The 23895-nt window shown below is 40.9% G+C and overlaps 1 protein-coding gene across 4 annotated transcripts in view; it reads left to right on the top strand.

The window, feature by feature from the left end:
* The window catches only part of EPS15L1 (epidermal growth factor receptor pathway substrate 15 like 1), a 260710-nt gene that overhangs the window by 75366 nt on the left and 161449 nt on the right, over window positions 1–23895 (top strand). For 3 of the 4 annotated variants that reach the window (XM_068234205.1, XM_068234202.1, XM_068234204.1), the window contains exons 9-15: window positions 5254–5490; window positions 5910–6067; window positions 8223–8379; window positions 13101–13163; window positions 17023–17108; window positions 19615–19687; window positions 22337–22498. In XM_068234205.1, the coding sequence (XP_068090306.1) occupies window positions 5254–5490; window positions 5910–6067; window positions 8223–8379; window positions 13101–13163; window positions 17023–17108; window positions 19615–19687; window positions 22337–22498 (936 nt within the window). The remainder of the gene's footprint in view (window positions 1–5253; window positions 5491–5909; window positions 6068–8222; window positions 8380–13100; window positions 13164–17022; window positions 17109–19614; window positions 19688–22336; window positions 22499–23895) is intronic. The other variant, XM_068234203.1, reaches the window with a different exon arrangement.

Here is a 23895-nt window from a genome sequence, read left to right as displayed (position 1 = left end):
ACACACCATACAATTTGTTATATGTATTTTTAATTCAAGTATCACAGTCAATTTTTTGATTGATTGTACAATTTGAAAAATTTGACCAAACACCACACGTGTGTTTAAAGGGATACTGTAGGGGGGTCGGGGGAAAATGAGTTGAACTTACCCGGGTCTTTTAATGGTCCCCCGCAGACATCCTGTGTTGGCGCAGCGACTCTCCGATGCTCCGGCCCCGCCTCCAGTTCACTTCTGGAATTTCTGACTTTAAAGTCAGAAAACCACTGCGCCTGCGTTGCCGTGTCCTTGCTCCCGCCGATGTCACCAGGAGTGTACTGCGCAGACACAGACCATACTGGGCCTGCGCTGTGCGCTCCTGGTGCCATCAGCGGGATCGAGGACACGGCAACTCAGGCGGAGTGGTTTTCTGACTTTAAAGTCTGAAATTCCAGAAGTGAACCGGAGGCGGGGCCGGAGCATCGGAGAGTCGCTGCGCCAACACAGGATGTCTGCGGGGGACCGTTAGAAGCCCCGGGTAAGTTCAGCTCATTTTCCCCCGACCCCCCTACAGTATCCCTTTAATTTTTCCCCAAGTATGAAACAAAATGATTGAAAACTCTGAGAAAATGGTTTGGGTGTATATATTAAGAAATTGACAATCTATCACACACCGTTCAATTTTCTTAAAAATTTAACAGAAAAATCTACTACTCCTGATCAACATACCGTATATCAAATAAAAGCGGGAAACCTGATCGGATTTCCTGCTTGGAAAAAACAAAAGCTTTTGATTCTTTGGGAAATCCGATCGTTTTTATTGAATTGCTGTAAAATCGGTTCATTTTATTGTATCCTGTGTGGCCACCTTAACATTTTGTAACTTTTACATCTTTCGTGGCAGTCATTCATATTGAGTTGTTGTTTTGTTTCTTTTTATAGCAAATAGGACTTTTTTTTTTAATCAGAAGTAAAATTATAAATATCCCTCTGGTTGCAGACCTATTTAGGGCAAGAAAATTATTTCATTTTCTATATTACCTACTATTTAAAGGATACCCGAAGTGACATGTGACATGATGTATGTACAGTGCCTGGCACACAAATAACGAACTAGGCTGTGTTCCTTTTTATCTTTCTCTGCCTGAAAGAGTTAAGCCCCATCTACACGATACGATTCTTTATACGATTTGATTACGATTCTATTTACGTTCCGATTAAATCCAACGTGTCTGATCGGGATTCGATTCTATTCAATTTAATTTGATTTTCCATTGTTTAGCAGTGGCAAATCTAATTGAATCGAATTGAATCCCGATCGAACATGTTGGATTTAATCGGATCGTAAATAGAATCGTAATTGAATCGTATAAAGAATCGTATCGTTTAGATTAGGCTTTAAATATCAGGTATGTAATTGCCTGACTCAGTCCTGACTCAGACAGGAAGTGACTACAGTGGGACCCTCACTGATAAGAAATTCCCCTTTTTACCTCTTTCTTGCTCTCAGAAGCCATTTTCTGCTAGTAAAGTGTTTTATAGTTGGAATATCTTATCAGCGGGGATCACACTGTAGTCACTTACTGTCTGAGTCAGGACTGAGTCAGCCACTTACATACCTGATATTTGACTCTTACAGGCAGAGAAAGATAAAAAGGAACACAGCCTAGTTATTCGTGTGCTAGGCACTGTACATACCCATGTCTATCTCATCATGTCACATGTCACTTTGGGTATCCTTTAAAGGGGCACTGCAACGAAAAATTGGAAATTAAAATATGTGCAAACATAGACAAATAAAAAGTACACTTTTTTTCCAGCGTAAAATAAGCCATAAAGTACTTTTCTCCTATGTTGCTGTCACTTACAGTAGGCAGTAGAAATCTGACAGAAGTGACAGGGTTTGGACTAGTCCATCTCTTCATAGGGGATTCTCAAGAAGGCTTTTATTCATTACAAAGATATTCCCTAAAAAGGACTTAAACAATGATGCTGGCCAGCTTCCCTGCTCGCTACACAGTTTTTTGGCAGTTGGACAGAGCAACTGCCATTTATTAAGTGCTTTTGAAAATAAATTCCTGACAATCCCCTATGAAAAGATGGACTAGCCCTAAACCTGTCACTTTTTCAGGCCTCTTGCACACTGCAAGCAAATCAGATTCAGATTTTTAATCTGTTTTTACATCCGATTCCGATTCCGATTTTTAATCTTAACTGCATGCTGCGTTTTTTGATCCGTTTTTCTGTTGAATGTATTCAAGGAAAATCGGAAACGGAATCGGAATCGGAAACGGAATCGGAATCAGAAAACGGATTTGCAGTGTGCAGGGAGCCTCAGTCAGGTTTTTTTTTATCAATAAAAATTATTTTAAATTATTTTGGTTAGTGTATGTATATGTTTATATGTATGTATATATATATATATATATATATATATATATATATATATATATATATATATATATATATATATATATATATATATATATATATATCTCTCATAATTATAGCTGGTATATTACAGTTTTAGGAATTCACGATTTACGAGCATACCATCCAAAACATTTTTAAATGCTCCCCCGCTCCCCACGAGAGAAAGTTTAGTAAGCTGACCAGTGGAATTCCTTAGAATGGAGGAATCCCATTTTTAAGTGTGCTGACTAATCGCAAATTCCAGCAGCAAATTTAAGATGCTTTTTGCGGAGTCCCTGTTAGTGATTCTATAGCACTGTACAGAGAGGCCCAGCTAGAAGCATTTTTTAATCTGCTTCCCGGGAGTACCCATTGGTCCTTTAACTTACCACTGGAAATCCTCACTTAAGTAAACCAGAAGTGAAAGTTCAGTTATGTGTCGTAATAATGGTAAATAGAACATTAGTAACATAGAACAGAGTCTTATATTTCTATTTTCAGTTTAATATCAGATTTTTTCAGACTGAATTTTGTTTGTTTGTTTGTTGTAAAATCAGCTTCATACTGCTGCAAACAGAACAGAACTAAAGACACATAGGTTCACAAAGCTTTTTCACCTGTTTTCCTCTGATTTCACCTTATCTATGCTACTTCCAAAAAGCAAAAATATAATATAATTAAGGAAAGAAAAGTAATATTGAAATTAAGTTAATCAAGAACAACTTACTTTGAGTGATTAAAGCAGGTTTGTCTTGGTGTAGCAGTAGATAGTCAGTGACAGGGCTCAATGCTCTTTTCCACTAGCAATTGCTAGCGTTCACGCTGAATGCTAGCGATTGCGATTCAGCAAAAGGTAAAAAATTCCTGGTGATTTCCCGACGTTTGCGATCGTGATTTTGCTATGCTATGCACTGCATAGCAAAATTGCGGCAATAATCGTTCCGCCTCGCGATCTGGCAAAAAACGAATCGCGGTAGTGGAAATGGCCTACCGCGATTCCTATGTTAAAAGCAAACTGTAGCGATTTGGAAAATCACTAGCAGTTTGCGTTTTTGCGATTCAGCCATCGGAAACGCCTTAGTGGAAAAGAGCCCTTAGTCTTTAGTCAACATAATTGAAGAAACAACAGAAGATTACGTCAGAAGAAAGAGTACAGATTAATACAGATTTTTTTATTCCCCAACTAACATTTAGTTTACTATTTTTTTCCCACTAAATAGGAAGGGGGAGGATTTTAAAGGGTTATGAACAGACATCTGGTGTTCTGTTATTGAAGGGGGGCTTCCTGGTTCCACCATACTTTTCCCCACTACCTATACCCACGTACATGGGGTAGTTACTGCCAACACTCAGTGGTGGTAATGAGCCACTTGTCTGTGATTTGGACAGGACTTTGTAGGAGAGGGGGTTGTTTTGCTGCCCTCTTACAGAGCCCCCCATATAACTGATCATGTGGGATTGGTATAGGTTTGTATGGCAGATGCAGGATTGACTCATTGATTTGAAAAGAGGAGTGCAGCCACACTAAGCTCAAATAAAAATGAGTTTCAGACTAAAATGCATAAAAATTTACTTTAATGCTGAAGTGTACTTTTGTAATTCCCAGTATATAAAGATTATATTTTTATCTAAATATTTAAAACATCTTCATCAGGACTGGATTTACTATAAGGCACTGTAGGCACGTGCCTACAGGTGCCTGATGGTGGATGGGTGGTTATCTGCAGTGGAAAGTAATTCCCAGTATATAATGATATTTTTATCTGAATATTAAAACGTCTTCATCAGGACTGTATTTACTATAAGGCACTGTAGGCACATGCCTACAGGTGCCTGATGGTGGAAGGGTGGTTATCTGGCTCACTCCCCATTCCCCTCCCCCAGTGCCTTGCTCCCTTCTACCCTATGCAGAGTTCTGATAAAAAAAACAAAAGTTTGCTTTCCTAAGTTTGCTTTCTGTTTTAGGAAAGCAAACTTTTGTTTTTCTTAACATCTTAGTAAGGGGGCTTTTAGGACCATTGTAGTCCCTTACACACTCCAATGAGTTCTGGGTCACCATGAGCTTGCTGGTTAGTCTGTACCTCTCGGTTTACAAGCCCTACTGCATAGAGCCAAATTAATCCATGCCATGCACTGATGAGGATCAAACAATCCGAAACAGTCTGTATGCATGTTGGATTATTATGGCTCTGTACAATTTAACAAGCTGACACATCATTGCATTCCAGCGGTTCTGGAGGTGTGTTTAGCTTCTAAGGGTACAATGGTTAATTTGCATATATTCAGCAGTGGTGCTCTGGGAGACATCTCGAGCTCACTCCAACCTGAATTATCGCAAATTCTTTCTGTTTTAGGAAAGCAAACTTTTGTTTTTCTTAACATCTTAGTAAGGGGGCTTTTAGGACCATTGTAGTCCCTTACACACTCCAATGAGTTCTGGGTCACCATGAGCTTGCTGGTTAGTCTGTACCTCAGAGTTCTGATGAGAGTGTAAATGAGAGGTTACTCACCCTGCTCTCAGCATTCCGCTAATAAGATCTCCCTTCAGTCAGAGGGCACCTCTAGCTACTTGAGGTTACCTCTGGCTACCTAATATTAAGGGACACCTGTAGCTACCTACACCGAGCAGGGTAAGTAAAGGAGAGGTGACAGTGGTGCCAGCCAGCACACCTGTGGCGTGGTTCGGCTTTGGTGTATAGGTTCATGGAGGGTGAAGTCTAGGGAGCCAGGACATCTGTGCCTATAGTTTCCTGTCATGTAAATCAGGGCTTGGTCTTCATTTTTGTTTCTTGTGTTTTTGTGTTATTGATGCTGAGTTTTAAACTTATTTTAAATTGTTATGATTATCCTTGTCTTTTTCAGGCAATGCATCTTGTGTACCGAGCGCTAGAGAAAGAACCTGTCCCATCTGTCTTACCACAGTCACTGATACCTCCGTCTAAAAGGAAAAAAACGCCTACATTCCCTGGAGCTGTGCCTGTACTACCTGCAAGCCCCCCTCCAAAAGACAGTTTGCGTTCCACTCCATCTCACGGTAGCATGAGCAGTTTAAACAGTGCTGGCAGCCTGTCACCAAAACACTCCACCAAATCTAGCCAGGTATTCAAGAAAAGGTTGATATTAACCAAGAGTGCCACAGAGCTCTGCAGTTCAGTTTCTGGATTCCAAACTAAATTGAGCCTTTATACTTGTGGCTGTGGCGGGGAATTAACTTACACTTGTCGCCGTCTATAGCCGATGCATTCCACATTGTGTTCATCTGTGTTCCCACCACTCCAGTACTTCCTCCTTCCAGGTTTGGAGGAAGTAATAGATGGAATGCGACGTGGAGTTCGTCAGCATATAGGCAACAAGGGTAAGTTAACCCCCGCCGCAGCCACAAGTGTAAAGGCTCCGTTTAGTTTGGAATGCGGATTCCGAACGGCAAAGCTCATGGCTACCTGATATCCATTTGTCTTAATAAACATGCAGACTACATAAAAATCTGTCAATTTGTTTCCTTTTTTTTCTTTTTCAAGCCTACTGTGAATTGGGTGGTTCCTCTGACAGATAAGATCCGATATGATGACATATTCCTTCAGACGGACTTGGACATGGATGGATATGTTAGTGGACTGGAAGTAAAGGATATTTTCATGCAATCTGGACTCCACCAAAATCTTTTAGCTCACATATGGTGAGAAGAGTGCATAAAACCACATGTGAATGTACTTAAACTAAAACCATTTAGTGGGTGTTCTTTTTTTATGGGTTTTAAGGCTTCTCTAGACATTCATTACGGTCTCCCAAGCCATTCACATACAATCCTGATTGGGTGATATTGTGTCTAGACATGTGTCCTCTGCAGCCAACCTTGCCCTGCTTTAGGGAACTAGCAGTCGTTTTCCTGCTTCTTCTTATTTTTACCCTCTCTGTAGGACAGGGCATATTACTTTAACGGAACTAAGTGTGCATGTATGTAGCAGCATTGCTAAGCTGTCATTAAAGTAAAGGATCACATACTCTGGTGAATGGCTGGCAGGTTCAACCATCAGATAGATCCTTCTCTAAGGGAATCTAATCAGAGAGGGATCTAATGCTGCCAGTGTAGTGCACACATATTTCCTATAGATTTTAGCATGATCTAGACCCCCCCAGGTCTTCCCCATGTAATGTGTCCCCCCAGGCCTGTGGTGAGTGTTGCAGTGCTTACCTGTCTGCTGGTGCGCCTCCTCCTCCTGTGTCTTCTCTACATTGCCACCGGGACTCCTGTACCCCATGAACCAATGGCACGTACTTGAGCTCATACATGCCACCAGGTCATGTGGCACAGGCTCCCGGTGAAAATGAAGAGAAGACACTGGGCACATAATGAAGAGAGGACACTGGGCACATAATGAAGAGAAGACACTAGGCACAGGAGGAGTGTGCCAGCAGAAGGGGAGATTAGCTTACACATGGGGGAGACCGGCTAGAGGTCCATCTGGATATCGAACACCTCTACTGTTACGCACCTGACCAAGCTGTTTCCAGCAAGATCTTTCCAACGTGCCGGATCAATCATTTTGATCAGAAATTGCGATTGGGCAGCCACGTTGCACCCATCTATCTTTGGCAGATGTGATGATTATGATTGAATCTGCTGGATATTGATGCTACCAATGAAGTAATGTATGTGCTCCTCCTGACTGCAGATAACTACTTGCTGATTACGGCATTTCTGAGGGGAATCACAGTATAACAGCAACGGGAAGCAAAGAGCCAGCAAGAGATTGCTATATTTTTTTCAGAAAACACTTTACCAACACTCCTCTTTAAATATTTATGTGCTGGCTACTGATGTTAAAGAGAATCACATCAGTACTGAGTAGGGGTTTTGAGGGGTAAACGTAGTAAAAAAAATTATAGATTTGCATCAAGATAATTGGATCTTGCTCTATGCAGAAAAATTGGAGAGAGTGCAAGTCACTCCTCGATTTAAGCTTAGATTGTTTACTTTTGACTTTAGGTGAAATCCAGAAATTGTAGTTTTGAGAAACTGAAAATATTATTTTAATTATACATTTTGAATCTTAAATACATTTTATTTACCTTACTCTTGGGATAGGAAGTAGAGCAGAAGAGAAAAGAAAATTGGGTAAACTGTCCATACATTTTAATGTTTTTCCCATCTTACCATGGTTCTTCTTGGTTTAGCAAATGTACCGTATACATTTAACTCAAGAAACCATTCAGATATATCATATTAAATCACAAGTACAGATGGACAGACAGTAGACAATCTATTGATCTTTCCTAAAGTAAAGGGAAGCAATCTAAGCTTAAATTGGGGAGTTACTTGCTCTCCCTCCAATTTTTCTCTCCTTCCCCACTGTGTGTGGGCTGTTTATTACCAGGCCATTCACTTAATGAATTGTAAATGAACAGATCAGTGTTAAGTGTAGAAATGCATTCCTGTGAAAAAATCCAAAAAGAGACTAGAGAAAGGAATACATGTCAGTCAGGAGTAGGGAGAACAATCTAATAAGACATGTTTTACATCAACGATTCAGGATGAAATGAAACCAATTTATAATGGTAATAGCCCATTTCACTTCAGTATGGCCACATTGAAAGCAGTAATGTCCTATTCTGTGACTGTTATCAAATCACATTAAAGTAAATTCAGTTACAGTCATTTACTGAAATGTTTAAATTGCTCTATGCCTTTGCTAAATAAAAATCTGTTATGGGAATTGCTATTACAGATCCATTGTCTAATGTGTTTCCAATTGGTTTATTTAAAATGTGTTAAAGCATTAAATTATGGAAGGTAAGATATGGTGCAGAGAGTAATTTGACATCTCCTTCAGGGCTTTGGCTGATACAAGACAGATGGGGAAGTTGAATAAGGACCAGTTTGCTCTGGCAATGTACTTTATACAACAGAAAGTCAGCAAAGGCATTGATCCTCCTCAAGTCTTGACTCCTGACATGATTCCACCGGCAGAAAGGAGCACGCCCATTCAGGTAAACGGCATTAATGCAGACTGCATTATGTGTCGTCTTTATACATAAGTCATTTATTATAAATTGATAGTGAAACAAATTGAAGACTTTATTTTAGAGTTATTGCTAAATCATAATGAACTCTGTTTTTGCAGTAAGCCTAATACCTGGTACACAGCATGCAATTTCCCATCAGATCGACTGGTTTAACCTCCCCGGCGTTCTATTGAGATCGACAGGGAGGCTGCGGGAGGGTTTTTTTTTAATAACAAAAAAACTATTTCATGCAGCCAACTGAAAGTTGGCTGCATGAAAGCCCACTAGAGGGCGCTCCGGAGGCGTTCTTCCGATCGCCTCCGGCGCCCAGAATAAACAAGGAAGGCCGCAATGAGCGACCTTCCTTGTTTTGCTTAGATCGTCGCCATAGCGACGAGCGGAGTGACGTCATGGACGTCAGCCGACGTCCTGACGTCAGCCGCCTCCGATCCAGCCCTTAGCGCTGGCCGGAACTTTTTGTTCCGGCTACGCTGGCCTCAGGCGGCTGGGGGGACCCTCTTTCGCCGCTGCTCGCGGCGGATCGCCGCAGAGCGGCGGCGATCAAGCAGCACACGCGGCTGGCAAAGTGCCGGCTGCGTGTGCTGCACTTTATTTGAAGAAAATCGGCCCAGCAGGGCCTGAGCGGCAGCCTCCGGCGGTGATGGACGAGCTGAGCTCGTCCATACCGCTCAGGAGGTTAATCGGCTATTTCGGACAGGTATGATCAGGTTTCGATCGATTTTTTTATTTCTGCTGTACAAAATCAATGGGAAAGTCAACCAGAAACCTCATCGGACCTGTCAGAAATAATTGATTCGACCCGTCAATCTCACAGGAAATTAACTGGTGTGTACCAGGCATAACTGTTAAGTTTTTGATGACAGCTAGTAGAATTATATTAGTGTGTAGTGAGCAACACTGAATTATTTTACATTTTTTTCTGCATCAGAGTTAGATTGCCTGGGTGACTCAAAGTTTTGCCCTAGAAGAACTGTCTCATTGCCATATTGTAAACTTTAAAGCTGGGCGCACACTTGTTTGAATCACATTTGTTTTGTTGCACAGTGGAAAAGGTATGCAAAGTCAATATTTGGCTGCAGGTCTCTGCGGGTCATCTAGCATTAAAAGCCACTTCCTTTTATCTGCCACTAGAAGTATTCTTTCAGTGTAATTTAACTTCACCTATCAAGTTAATCTCTCCTCTCTCAGTACCACTTGTCATGTGACTGCAGAATGCCAGTAACAGTTTATGCACCAGCATTAGCATGAAGCAATTACCACCCCACCCCCTTCCCACCGAATTCCTCCAACACATAGGGGAGGAGTAACAGATTGCCCAGCAAGCTCATGGTGAGCCAGAACTTCTAGGAGTGTGTAAGGGGCTAAAAAGGACCATAAGCCCTGCATTCCAGTGGTTCTAGAGGTGTGTTTAGCTTTCAGGGACATAAAAGGATTATTTACATATTCAGCAGTGATGCACTGTTGGACATTTCAGAAGCACACTCCAACCTGAATAATCTCAAATACTTTCTGTTTTAAGAAGGTACATTTCTGTTTTGCATAGGTAAAAAGTGTGATACTACTACAACAAAGGGATATAAGGCCTTAGAAAAAGATATGACAAATGCTTAAATAAAGTAAGTGATTATACGGAAAAATAATCAGAAGATACAGTGTCTAATATAAATAATTAGATTAAATTAAAATGGCTTTTACTTTCTGAATGACCTTTGCAGCTAAAACTAGTGCAGCTCTGTTTTCTTAAAACTTTTAAAGTTAATGGGAAGTGAAAAAAGGAGAGGGAAGGCTCTGGGTCCTATAGAGCAGAGTTCCCCAACCCTGTCCTCAAGGCCCACCAACCGTGCATGTTTTGTGGAAATCCACAGAGGTAATCAGCTCTGCTAAGACACAGTAATTACCTCACCTGTGCATCTTTGTGGTTTCCTGCAAAACATGTACTGTTGGTGGGCCTTGAGGACAGGGTTGGGGAACTCTGCTATAGAGCCTTCCTGTTACTCTCACTGTCCCCTTCTTCCAGCGATGTCGCCTCCATGTTAATCCCCCGCCGCAGAAGGCTTTGGAAGTCTTCGGGAACCTGGGTGGGTGACAGCGCTGGAACGAGGGGACTGTGAGAAGAGCTGAAAAGCTCTATAGGACCCAGAGCCTACCCTCTCCTTGGGTAAGTATCTGTTTTGTTTTTTTTCGCTTCCCATTAGCTTTAAAGAGGAGCTGTCAGCCATACTATCTCAGGAAAAAAAAAATATGATAAATACTTGCTCTACTTACATAACATATGTATTGCACTGTCCACATTATGATTCCTGTGAATTTTATAAAAGAAAAGTAGACAATCCTTTTCTAGTCTGTTTCCATATTTAGTATGGCTATTTTGAAGCCAGTCCTGATGTAATATCCACCCTTAGTCTCCTCTGCCTGATTTGCACGCCCTTCACTATAGAAAGTGCGTTGTTTCAGCCTGAAAATTTTTGGCCAATCAGAGAGGAACAGAGGTGTGGGAGGGGAAAACAGGAGGGAAAGAGGCTACAGCCAATCAGGCTGCATTAATTAATTCTGAGGGGAAGTAGAGAAGCAAAAAAAGACAACCCAGCATGCCCTGCAACGTCTCTTTGGTAGACCAATTTTTCTGTGTATCAAATAAGAGTCGTAAACTGGGGAATGATAATTTATCAACAAGAAAAGTAATAGTGATTTTAACATTTGGATTGCCTGATTAGCATCCTTATTACTTGTTTACCAGATAAAAATAAAGAATTGATTTTTGATTTGATGCCAGTTACTCTTTAAATAAAGTAGTGCTTTAAAGGTCTAATTACTTGTTACAACAGTGTGCTATTAGGATGACAGGATGGGAGGTGCCTGATGTTAGTGAGTAAAGGCCTATACGAATCTCAGCTAAGCAGCTCATTCATGATGCCACAGAGGATTCCCTACTCTGTTTACAATTGGAGTTATTGTGCCTCCTGACACAACAGCTGTGCCCGTTTTCCTTTTACTATTACAATGTTCTGCTTTATTGGTCTGTCTGTAAACCAAACTTTAACAGAGCAGATTTACATTTTTCTTTCAATAAAGGTCAGACACACATTTATGAGGTGATACATTTTTTCCATAGATTTCCAATGCACATGAAATTTACACTTGGTGATCTGCTTTTTTCAGCTGTTAAATGAAAGGAAATCGCTTTGCTGTCTCTCAGATAGTACAGATGTGCCTCTGATCTACAGCCAATAAGCTCAGAATAGCTTTTCTTGGAACAGTATATTTGTAACAACATTGTAAAGTGATAAGAGGAGAATACAACTATTGGACACTGCTATGTTTGATAAGTGAACATTTAATTAATAGGCATTAAAGGCGAACACTAGGTTAAATGTACACGACTCAGGTCAACATGCTACCCCTCCATCGAGGCAATATAAGATTAAGATTCTCACATACATAAAACGGACATAGCAAGTATTCTCACCAATAAACGCTAGTGAGGCAGTGACAGCCTGATGTGTACTGAGTGAAATTGCCCCAAATGAGGACAACATAATAAAATAAGAGGTTCTAATATTGTTCCAGTCTAGCCAAAACTAAAATGTTTTTTCCTTGAGTTGGACTTTAGTTCTGACTTACTAGAAGCTTTGACTGTTTGGGTGTGCCATGCTGCCTCAATGGCATTGATTTGGTTTGTTCCATGTTATTCTCACAGTTTAAATCCTTTTTGAATTTACCCTTATGTAGAGACAGCCCAGTGTGCAATAGAGTCCCTGAAGTTACATTTAATAACATCAGTCGAGAAGCCTTCCAGGAAGCATTAGCAAGCCTGCAGCAAGCATTTTCAACAGCACAATGAATTGTCATTTATATTATGAGGCTAATGGTAGAATTGCCCTGGGTTGTAGAAGTACCAATGAAAGTTACAGTTCTGTATACAAAACAATGTATGGAAACAGGCCTTTCTAGGGACAACTACTACAACTACCATAAACTTTTGGCTCTGTGCAACAAACTCAAATGGGTATTGTTTGGACTGTACTACATTAGTAGATGGGAACTTCTGTTCTAATAGTGTAAAAGATCCATACTTAAAGAGAACCTGTACTGAGTAAAATTATTTAATGTAAAACACATGCGGTAACTTCAAATGAACATTACATAGTTACCTTGACATCAGTTCCTCTCAGAAGCTCACCATTTTCTTCTGACAATAATCCCTTCCAGTTCTGACAACATTTTGTCAGAACTGAAATATATCAGTTGCTGTCAGTTATAGCTGAGAGGAGAACTGATGTGTCCATGTTTCCCTATGGCTCAAGTGGGCGATGTTACAGTTTAACTGTGTGCTGACCAGAAAGCTGTTATGGAGTAATGGCCATTTTCAAAATGGAAGACAGAGAATTTCATTGATCACAGTGGACAAACAGGATGCAGGAGAGAAAAAAGAGATTGATAAGTAGAGTACACAGGAGGTAAGTATGACTTTTGCATGTTGATTTTGACTTTTAATTTTCAGTTCAGGTTTTCTTTAAGGATGCTGGATCTCTGCAGTGTAATAATAAATATGTTGGGTGGATACAGCTATGTGCACTTTTATATTGTATAGAAATACCTCTTGAAACTGTTTGGTATGTGTACGAATGTGTATATATGTGCTCTGTATGTTCCACCTGTGGCTTCTTCCTTGCCCTTTTCTCCAGACCCTGTCTGGTTACATGACTCCTGTAGGCAACGACATGACAAGTTTGCCAGAAATACGACGTGTGAGTAGAGCCTTGTCCTGGCATGCCACATAAATCTGCATGCACAATTTCACTTAATTTTACTGCACACTCTGTTCATAAAGTTTACAGAATTTTTATTATCTTCAAAACTAATAATATGAATTGGATAATTGATTTGCTGTGTGATTTGGTAAACATCCACTCTGTATAGAAAGGCCTATGAAAACCTTCCAGTGGAAGAGTTTAACCATAGCTGGAATCATGATGACATGCATGCAGGTCTCTTCTCAAATGCATTGCATGACAGGTTAACATCAGGCTCTAGTGTGAGAGAAACATGCTGTTTGCTGTTGCTCCAAGGAGAGTCACATGATCAGCTGCTGAGCCAGGCAAGTAGTAAGTTCTAGGCTGAAGGGCTTTGAAGGAAACATACGGTGGTTTGACACCATCAAAGCTGAACTTGCATAACAAGTACTGAATCACATTTCTGAAGTATTCTGTGTTTTAAATTAAGAAGTTCAAAAAAAGATAAAAATGCTGTAAAAGTGAAGTCTTTGTGATGTAGAACATCTGCACATTAGTACTTTTCCAGCAGATATAAATTTAAGCGAGTAGATATTTAGCAAAAAACAAAAGCAGGCCATACATGCATCAATTTGATTACTCTGATCTGCCAAAAACCTATAGCACAAAAGCCACATCGATCAAAAATGTCATCCACCTTAAAATCTTTAGTTTATTTCAATCAGTTAAAAATAGCACTCACAATCATGCAACCTACGGATATGGAAGAGAGCATTCAGAACAGTATAGGGGTCTATGGGGGTATAATTCATGGTGAAATCTTTTGAGAATCTGTGTGCAGGGGAAGGGTTGGGGGTTGTTTCAATCCATCGATTACCACATTCAGATCAGAAAGGGGTTGCTCTGTTTCCCACTGTGGGTGGCAATCTAGAACCCAAGGCGGTGCTTTAAAAAAAAAACAACATACTACCTGATGCAGCTCATCTTCCGGATCCCGACGCAGCACTTCATGCTCTTCCCTGCCGCTCCATTCGTCCGCCGGCTGAAGAAGGGAAACATTTCAAGATGGCCACGACTCTGGATGTACTTTCGGGGTCACGACACATGCCCAACTACAGTGCACGAGAGAGCCTGAGCTTTGGGCATTTTTTTTTTCATTGCATGAAAGGAGGGTGGGGAAGAGACATTGAAGGGGCGTTCTTGACACCTGTGAGGGCATTCTGCAGGAGTCGTTCACAGGCACAGGACGCCCTTTCTGCGATACAAACGTCGACATTTTTTTTGGGGGGGGGGGGGGGCAGGGGGAAGTGCAGCCACCAGGAGGACCCAGCAGCAGTAAGGATAGGGGGTGATGGTTTCACTAAAATGCCTCTGTGTCCAAATCATTGCAGAGATTTTGCCTTTAGTACATTTTAAGGTAATGGTTAGATGGGTAGGTGATGTTCTTTTCTTAGTAAGAGACTGTAGCTTGCAAGAGGTTAACATAACTTAGACATATAGGGGTTGATTCACAAAAGAGTGCTAACTGATAGCACAGCCATGCTATGTAGTTAACATGCGAGGTAGTCTTACGCCCGTGCGATAACTAACGTTTGCATGCGATAACGCTGACATTTGCGCGCAAATGTCTACGTTATCGCGCGGGAGTAAGACTGTCATCTCGCCTGTTAACTGAATAGCACGGCTGTGCTATCAGTTAGCACTCTTTTGTGAATCAACCCCACAGTTTGCAGTATTTTTTAATAAAAATGTCCATGCTGTTTGAATGGGAAAGAGAAACATTCCTCAGCACCATCTAATCTTACTTTACAGATAAGTGGACATATAAATAATTTTGTGTGTAACATGGCTCCTTAGCACCTTCCCCCTGACACTACTGCCTCCTACTAACGGTGTGCAGTAGTTCTTTAAATGGAGATTTTGATTTAACAATCGCAGGAAGGTGTATTGATATAAATTCTCAGCTTCATCCTCTGGCCATTAGAGTGTGTATGTTTTACATGCAATGTGTGGTTTATCATTAAGAAAATAGATTAGGCAAGTGAAGTGTGGTCCGGTGTTAGTCGAGGAGCAGAAATGCAGACATCAAACCAACAAAAGTCGATTCTGGTGATACCTTTAACAACTAAGTGTACATGGTTTATTGTAAGCTTTCAAAAAGTTAAGTTTCTTCTTCAGGCATTATACAGAACTGGATCAGAACGGTACAATCGGTTCTGATACAGTTCTGTATAATGCCTGAAGAAGAAACTAAACGTTTCCAAAGCTTACAATAAACCATGTACACTTAGTCGTTAAAGGTATCACCAGAATCGACGTTTGTTGGTTTGATGTCTGCATTTCTAAGAAAATAGATTCAGTCTTTACACTCAGAATCTAGTATGCACTTTATGGGCAAAGTTGTATTTGAGGTGACATAATACAGGAATTTTTCTATGTCATGATACACTTAAAAACCCATAGAATAACAGACTGTGACCCTTTAGCTATCTATAGAATAGCATGGAGTGGCACAACTGTACATTACATTATCACAAGGAAAAACCTTGTAATATGTTAATGTTAAGTCATTATAATTAGGGATGATCAATGATATGCACATTTTTCTGAGTTGATGCAAATTTATGCAAATATATGCAGCTTGAAAATGGGCCAATCAGTTTAAACTTGGGTTTAAATTGGTCCATTTTCAAGCTGCATATATTTGCATTAAAATTTGCATAAACTCAGAAAAATGTGCTTCTTATTGATCATCCCTAACTATAATACACAGGTACGTTACTTCAGAGGCAGACGACAGGCAAGGCAAAAGTCTATAATTGGACTGGGCAAAGCAGGTGGAAGACAGGGGAAGAAAGGGGAAGAAGTTACAGAACAGAAGGAAAGTCAACAAGCCAGTACTGAAACAGAAATTGCCTGGGTACAGACAGGGTTGTCAGGCACCTTCTGAAACCAGTGGGGAACTTAAATACTGTTCTGGGTGTTACCAAATACCTAGAGGAAAAGTGCTTCCAACTCCTGCGCATGGGCAAACAGTTATGCCGACTCTTGTAATGAGACATATAAAAGAGGCTCATGCAAGTATGCAGCATGTGCGGCGTTCAACATGTGGACAAGATGCTGAGTGAGATGGGTAAAGTAACAGTTTGTAGGACAAAGGAAGGACTTTTTTTTTGTACCTTAGATGAAATTGTAAACTATTTAAGAAAGGTGAGAAACAAGGAGCACAATTATGAAAGAAAAGTATATTTTTTTGTGGATTTTTAGCAGAAAATATTTTTTTTCTTTTCCTCTGGAATGCATATTGTCATTTGTCTCCATTACAGAGAAACTGCATTTGTTTGGCTTTGTACAGAGCACTTTTTAATAGAACTTTCTATGGCTCTGATTAAAAACACCTGGTAACAATTTTACTTTCTTATTTCAGTCACAGCGATCATACAATTAGAAGTGTTTTGTCACTGATCATTTGGCTATGCCTTGCTTGCACTGTGCCTGATTGCAGCTATCATTTTCATACTGAATTACAATCTGAAGTCACTAAAAGCAGCTTTGTTTAGAATAAAAGATGGGGTTAAAACACTGTGAGGAAATAACAGATGAAAAGTTATACAATAGCTTATGCACTTTGAACAACAATTTACACCACAAAGGTAATGATGTGTGCTGTGATTTCATACATTCACCAAGCATGGCTTTCAAGTGCTTCGTGTCCTGTTTTAAAATGTTTATTTCTCCCTTTTATTATGAAAGGCAAATCTAGCTAATCCTCTTTGCATTTTTCTATATGCATTCTGCTGCAGATGATATTGTCTCTGCATGAATAAGTGATTGTACCACCCAGTATTAACATTTATTATGCTCTACTTCTCAGGACAGCTCAAGCTCTGTTGGGTCTGCAGATTTCACGGGAGTGAAGGAACTAGATGAAATCAGTCAAGAAATTGCCCAGTTGCAAAGGTAAGCATGAACTGGTTACAAGTGTCTGTTCAAATATTAGCTTTCTCTTAAAGAGAATCTGTATTGTTAAAATCGCACAAAAGTAAACATACCAGTGCGTTAGGGGACATCTCCTATTACCCTCTGACACAATTTCGCCGCTCCTCGCCACATTAAAAGTGGTTAAAAACAGTTTTAAAAAGTTTGTTTATAAACAAACAAAATGGCCACCAAAACAGGAAGTAGGTTGATGTATGTCCACACATAGAAAATACATCCATACACAAGCAGGCTGTATACACCCTTCCTTTTGAATCTCAAGAGATCATTGTGTGTTTCTTCCCCCCTGCAGTTCTCATGCACTGAAGTTTCAGGCTGCTTGTTTTTCTCCTGCAAATAGCTTTGCCCTTGTCTGTAATTCTTCAGTATGTGAAAGCCCAGGCCGCTCAGAGGACGATTTATCCAGCTTGTAAAAGATAAGAGAGAAGAGAGAAGCTGCTCTAATCTAAATAATACACAGGCAGTGTGCATAAAGGGGCCTGGAAAGGTGAGTTCATAGCAGAACCACAACACTGAAGAACTTGGCAGCCTTCCAGACACAGGCCGACAAGTCTGACAGGGGAAAGATACATTGATTTATTACAGAGATAGTGATAGCAGAAAGTGCTGCAGTAAAGCAGAACACATTAGAATAGCTTTTGGAAGTAGTAGGATGATAAAAAACAGGATGCAATTTTTGTTACGGAGTCTCTTTAAGTGACTTATGCTGGGCATACAAGGCTCGATTTTGCCGCTCAATTCTACTGCTCGATTGTTTTGCCGCTCAATTCCGCAGTCAATTCTCTTATCTTCCACTCGTTTTTCTTATCTTTTTCCATTCACTTAAATCCGGAATCAAGCGGCGAAACGATCGAGCTGAGAATCGATCGAGATCGGACATGTCGGAAACTATCTATCGAGCCATCTTAATGGCTCAGAATCGACCCATGTATTTCCAGCATTAAGCTGTATACACATGCTAGATGAAACCTAGCCACCAATAAAACTTGGCGACCAATAACAACTGCTTCTGCTGAGAATTCAGTGTGTGGATGGCAGCCCTGACACCTCTTGGTCGCATGGCTATTGATCCACCTGGCATATTGCTTGTTCTCCTCACTCACTTGGCTCCCGTGGGATATCACACCTGCACTGCTCCGCTATTTGGGTCCATTAGATTTGTAGGGTGCATTGATAGATGTCCTTGAGGCAGGGAACACACTTGACTGTTTTCGTACCTGTTTGCTGCACAGAAAAACTGAGAACTCATGTTAATCAATGAGCTAGTTCACACTTAATGTGTTTTTCACACGCAGAAAAAAAACTGACATTCTGCATCATGATTCTGCACATTTTATCAGTTTTCTCTATCAATTACATTAGCTGCTGTGAAAAACCATGCGTGTTTTCCTGCCTAGAAACACACTTGGGGATTCTCTAAAGTGTGATAACTGCTATCACAGCATTGCAGGTGAAACACTCATGTGATCGTGCGCAAACCTTCACTTATCACGCGAAGTAACGCTATTCGTGTAAAAACCTTTGCGCATGGCAGATCGCATGATAACTGCTGTGATAGCAGTTATCACGCTTTAGAGAATCAAGTCCTTGGTGTGCATAAAAAGTATGCAGAAAAACGCGCGCAGAAAACTGAAAGACAAGTGTGTTCACTGCCTGATGCTTGTCATCTCGCCTGTTCTGGAAACACTAGGCATTTCTCCAGCCACTGTCCTGAATTGAGCACAATTTATTCTTTTTGCTATGTTCCATGTTTTTACATTTGTATTGATGTTTGATACAGGGAACAATTTTCTCACGGTATTGAGGTTTCCATCTACAATGTCATTTTATGCACTTTATCTGTCTTCGCACTGCAGTAGAAAGTGACAAATAGAAGTGTAAGTTGTCCTGCTAGTCAGCGATTGTCAGCAGGTTGTTCACATTCTACCCACAAACAGCACAGGAAGCAATATGATGCTCACTGTACCCTTGTGCTAGTAAAGGCAGTTGTGCCCTACTTTCCCCCACTCAAACCCTTTCTTTTCACCTGTATTTGCATAGGCAATAATTATTTTTAAATTTCCAGTAACCTTGGATGTACTTCTAGCAGTGTTTTGCATTCTATCTGGTCACATTGCAAGAGCAGAGTGTTGATTGCAGCAGTGGTATTTTATAATATATATCATAAAATAAGATTTGGCTAAGGTGATCATCTAATCAGTGCCTTATAAAGCAGAATGAGGTGTGAGCTTGACCACATCCTTTGTCCTAAAGTCTTTTAACCTAAAGCAACATAGTGGTGCATCCACTGAAAGGTCCAGGCATTGTTATTGGAATGCCTATGCAAGTGGTGACCCAGGAAACAGTCATTCTTTGGTACAGAACTTCCAATTACTATTGGTAATTCGCCATTGAGAATAATTGCTAGAGGCTTTATGTGACATTTGAAGTGAACATTAATTGATTGATTACATTTTTTGTATCTTAGAGAAAAGTATGCGCTTGAGCAGGACATCAGGGATAAAGAAGATGCCATCCGGCACAAGACCACAGAAGTACAGGTATGGAAAAATGTCACACTTGTCTTATTGCAGGTGTTCTCTCTAGTTAAAGGGCTTTTCTAGAAAACACCTTATAAAGAGCTGACAAGTGATTGATTACCAGTACTAGTAACAAGACAAATGTAAGATGATAATAAATCTGACATAGGTCGGTACCTGCATTTAATACCAGTTTTGAATTTTGTTTTCATACTGTAAGCGTAGTTGCACTTAAGACCTCTTAAGGTAGACATACATCTAGCGGTGATGGGCAGATTCGACCAAGAGACAAATCTCTCACTGATCGAATCTGATTAGAAAGAGATCTGTTGGATGCCCATACACAGCAGGCTGTATATGGGCTCGGTCCGCAATCCACGTACACGTGCTTCACGTGGTTGCCGTCGAATACGTGGCTATGTGTGTGACTTCACACACACACATGTTACTCTGGCAACCATGTGGGGTGTGTTTATGCGAATTGCAGATGCTACTTGTTCCGATATCTCTCGCCATTACTGCCACACACCCAATCGACCACGATAGCCGGACATCTTGCAGCATGTCCGATCGAAACCTGCCACCAATTTCAGCCCAAAATCGGTCGCATCATCGAACGGCATGCTCTTGACGGCACCCATTTTCATCTAATTCGATAATTTCCAAATTGGATGGTCAATTGGCTGTCAAGTCAATAGATGTATGGCCACCATTAAAGTGGACCTTAACTCAGAACTTCCTCTCTTCTCCAAAAGATAAGCAGCAGCATAATAACCTTTAAAGAGACTCTGAAGTTTCTTTTGTACCTGTTTTTGTTATGAAGTCCTCTTAAGCATGAATGCCCCAGTTGAATCGCCACATCCCCGCGGCAGATGAATGATTTATTACAGTGTAATAGACCTCCCCAGGGCAGCAGAATCTGAAACCTGCAAAGTCGTAGAAGTTTCTTTAAAGAGAACCCGAGGTGGGTTTGAAGAATATTATCTGCATACAGAGGCTGGATCTGCCTATACAGCCCAGCCTCTGTTGCTATCCCAAACCCCCTTAAGGTCCCCCTGAACTCTGCAATCCCTCATAAATCACAGCCACGCTGCTGACAAACAGCTTGTCAGAGCTGGCTTTGTTTATCTCTATAGTGTCAGTCTGCTGCTCTCCCCGCCTCCTGCAGAACTCCAGTCCCCGCCTGCATCCCTTCCCTCCCTGCTGATTGGAGGGAAGGGACGGGGGCAGGGACCGGAGCTATGCAGGAGGCGGGGGAGCAGCTGAGACTGACACTACAGATGTAAACACAGCCTCACAGCACGGCTGTGATTTATGAGGGATTGCAGAGTGCAGGGGGACCTTAGTGGGGTTTGGGATAGCAACAGAGGCTGGGCTCTATAGGCAGATCCAGCCTCTGTATGCAGATAACATTCTTTAAACACACCTCGGGTTCTCTTTAAAGTGGATCTGAACTCTTGCACAGGACACAAGGACAACATAACAGAAATGCACATTGTTTGTATTTAAAGAGTTTAGCCTGTGTAATTCCCCCTCATTTGTGTCTAATCACTAGTTGTAATTTGATCTCTCCCCGTGTCACAAATTATGTTTCCCTTCTGTCCTTTGCAAGAGTTCAGGTCTACTTTAAAGCGCCCATCAATGATACAGTCTTGGTTGTACAATCTTACAAGTAAGATTAAAGTATCTGTTCAAAGTGTTTTCGCTCAAGATGGATCATCAGATAGATCCCTCTCTGATCGAACTTGATCAGAGAGGGATCGATTGCCTGCCCATACACTGCAGATAGATTTGCATTTGATTACAGCATAAAATCTATTGGAAATCGTCCAAACGCCGATGCCTCTGCCTACCAGCCACCTACACCGCTCCCTAGACCCCTGGTGAGTGTTGCAGGTTCACCTGTCACGCTGCCACAACTCCTGGCCTCCTCCTGTGTCTGGAATCTTTTTGTGAAGCCACGGACAAATGTTAGAAGGTCCCAACATGCTGTGGTGTCATGTGGCACTGGTGGCAAAGGAGAAAAACATAGGAGACGAGAAATCGCCCCCGGTGTGACAGGTAAGCCTGCAACACTAATCACCAGCCCACAAGGTACACCTACACATAGGGGAATACTTGCTAGAGGTCCGTCACTTGTCAGGTAATCGAACGACGTTACACCCACGCACCTGATCATGCTTTTTCGACTTTTTAGTTTTTTTACAGCATGCCAGATAAATCATTTCAACCAATTCACCCGGATATCGGTCGAAATGATAGATTAGGTGACCATGCTGTGGCTTCAATCTCTGTTAGCTTTGATCATCATAATCGAATTGTTCGGATATCGATGCTGAAATTTGAGTGATATGTGGACACCCTTATACTACTTAGATTTGATAGGATTGTACAATTAAGGTTGTATTTTTAGGCACATTTACGGTGGCTATACATCATTTACTGTGGCTATGATGGGTACATATCCCTCTTACTGTACAGGGTCGGTTTAATTAAATTTAAAATTCATATGCCCTTGGTATGAAAGGGCTTTAAATTGATTTTTTATATTTTTCTCATCTAAATAACTTTGTAAATGTTTTGAGTAGGGCTCTTGGAAGAACGAATGATTTTGCATTTTGTGCATCATTAACACAGAATGTTTTATTTAATATGTATGGTCTACTGTAGGAACTACAGAACGATCTGGATCGGGAAACTTCAACGTTACAGGAACTGGAAGCACAAAAGCAAGATGCACAAGACCGGTTAGAGGAAATGGATCAGCAGAAAGCAAAATTAAAAGATATGCTCAGTGATGTCAGGCAAAAATGTCAAGAAGAAGGGCAGATGGTAAGCTGGGATTAACATTTGCAGACTGCTTAAACATACCATTCATGAACTGATGTAGTTCTTCCTTCCCCAGAACTGCAATGAAGATATCCCGCTCACCATTGGGCATGCGCCTTTTTATAGCAACCAGACAATTGATAGCCTAAGCAATCATTTTGACTATTAGCCTGATGTCTGTATAAGAATCCCCAGCTCCTGTCAAAACACTGGTAATGGCCAACAGCTGTAGAGGTTTGGCATGGATCCTCCCCCTTCTCCTCTGACTCCCTGTCCATAGACAGTACAAGCAGCTTGGCTGAGACTAGGCTATATTACTGTCACATGACTGCCAACACACTGGTGGAAAAAACAATCAAAAGCAATTGTTTTGGCTTGCCAAATACAGTACACACTAGAGAGGCTGGATTTATATGGTGTACTGAAGAAGCTGCTCACTGTGCATATTCAATTATTATGATTTTGTTGCAAAAATGCTGGTGTATAGATTTTTAAACCCCAAATTAAACAAAGCTAACCTCTAATAGCAGTCACAATAAATGAATATGGGCAGCACGGTGGCGTAGTGGTTAGCTTTCTTGCCTTGCAGCACTGGGTCCCTGGTTCGAGTCCCAGCCAGGGCACTATCTGCAAAGAGTTTGTATGTTCTCTCCGTGTCTGCGTGGGTTTCCTCCGGGCACTCCGGTTTCCTCCCATATTCCAAAAACATACGGATAAGTTAATTGTCTCCCCCTAAAAATTGGCCCTAGACTACAGTACTTACACTACATAATATAGACATATGGCAATGGTAGGGATTAGATTGTGAACTCCTTTGAGGGACAGTTAGTGACAAGAGATAGATATATATATATATATATATCTATGTATACTGTACAGCGCTGCGTAATGTGTCGGCGCTATATAAATACTAAATAATAATAATAATATACACAGTATTTAGAAGAAAAGTGCTGGAAAGCGAGTGATTCATGGACCAATTGTGCTTTCAACTGCAGTGCAACTTAAATTCTCTTCTCTCTTGACTCGCGTGCAGATCAAATCAATGAGGTATGACCATATTACACCCAAAAGTAGGAAGAACAGTAGATGCTGGACTTCAGTTTCCTGAATCCCTGCATTACAGTAGTGGATAGCATGCTCTTCTTGCATTAGGAATCCAGGTTTGAATCTCAGCCAGGATACTATCTGCATGTAGTGTGCATGAGTTTTCTTCAGGCGCTCTGTTTTCCTCCCAAATATTGATAAGTTCTTTGGATCCCTAAATAAGTTGGCCTTAGACTATGATTGGCACTATGAGTTTTGTAGGGATTAGAATGCGAGTTCCTCTGAGGCAACCACAAATGGAATTGGGAAACACTCAAATGATGAGAGGTTCCTCTAAGGAAAAGCTAATTAAA

This window comes from Hyperolius riggenbachi, chromosome 1 (genome assembly GCF_040937935.1).
Source record: "Hyperolius riggenbachi isolate aHypRig1 chromosome 1, aHypRig1.pri, whole genome shotgun sequence".
NCBI classification, from domain to species: Eukaryota; Metazoa; Chordata; class Amphibia; order Anura; family Hyperoliidae; genus Hyperolius; species Hyperolius riggenbachi.
Note: the sequence above shows the minus strand (reverse complement) of the source record. Positions and strands in the feature narration are given on the sequence as shown.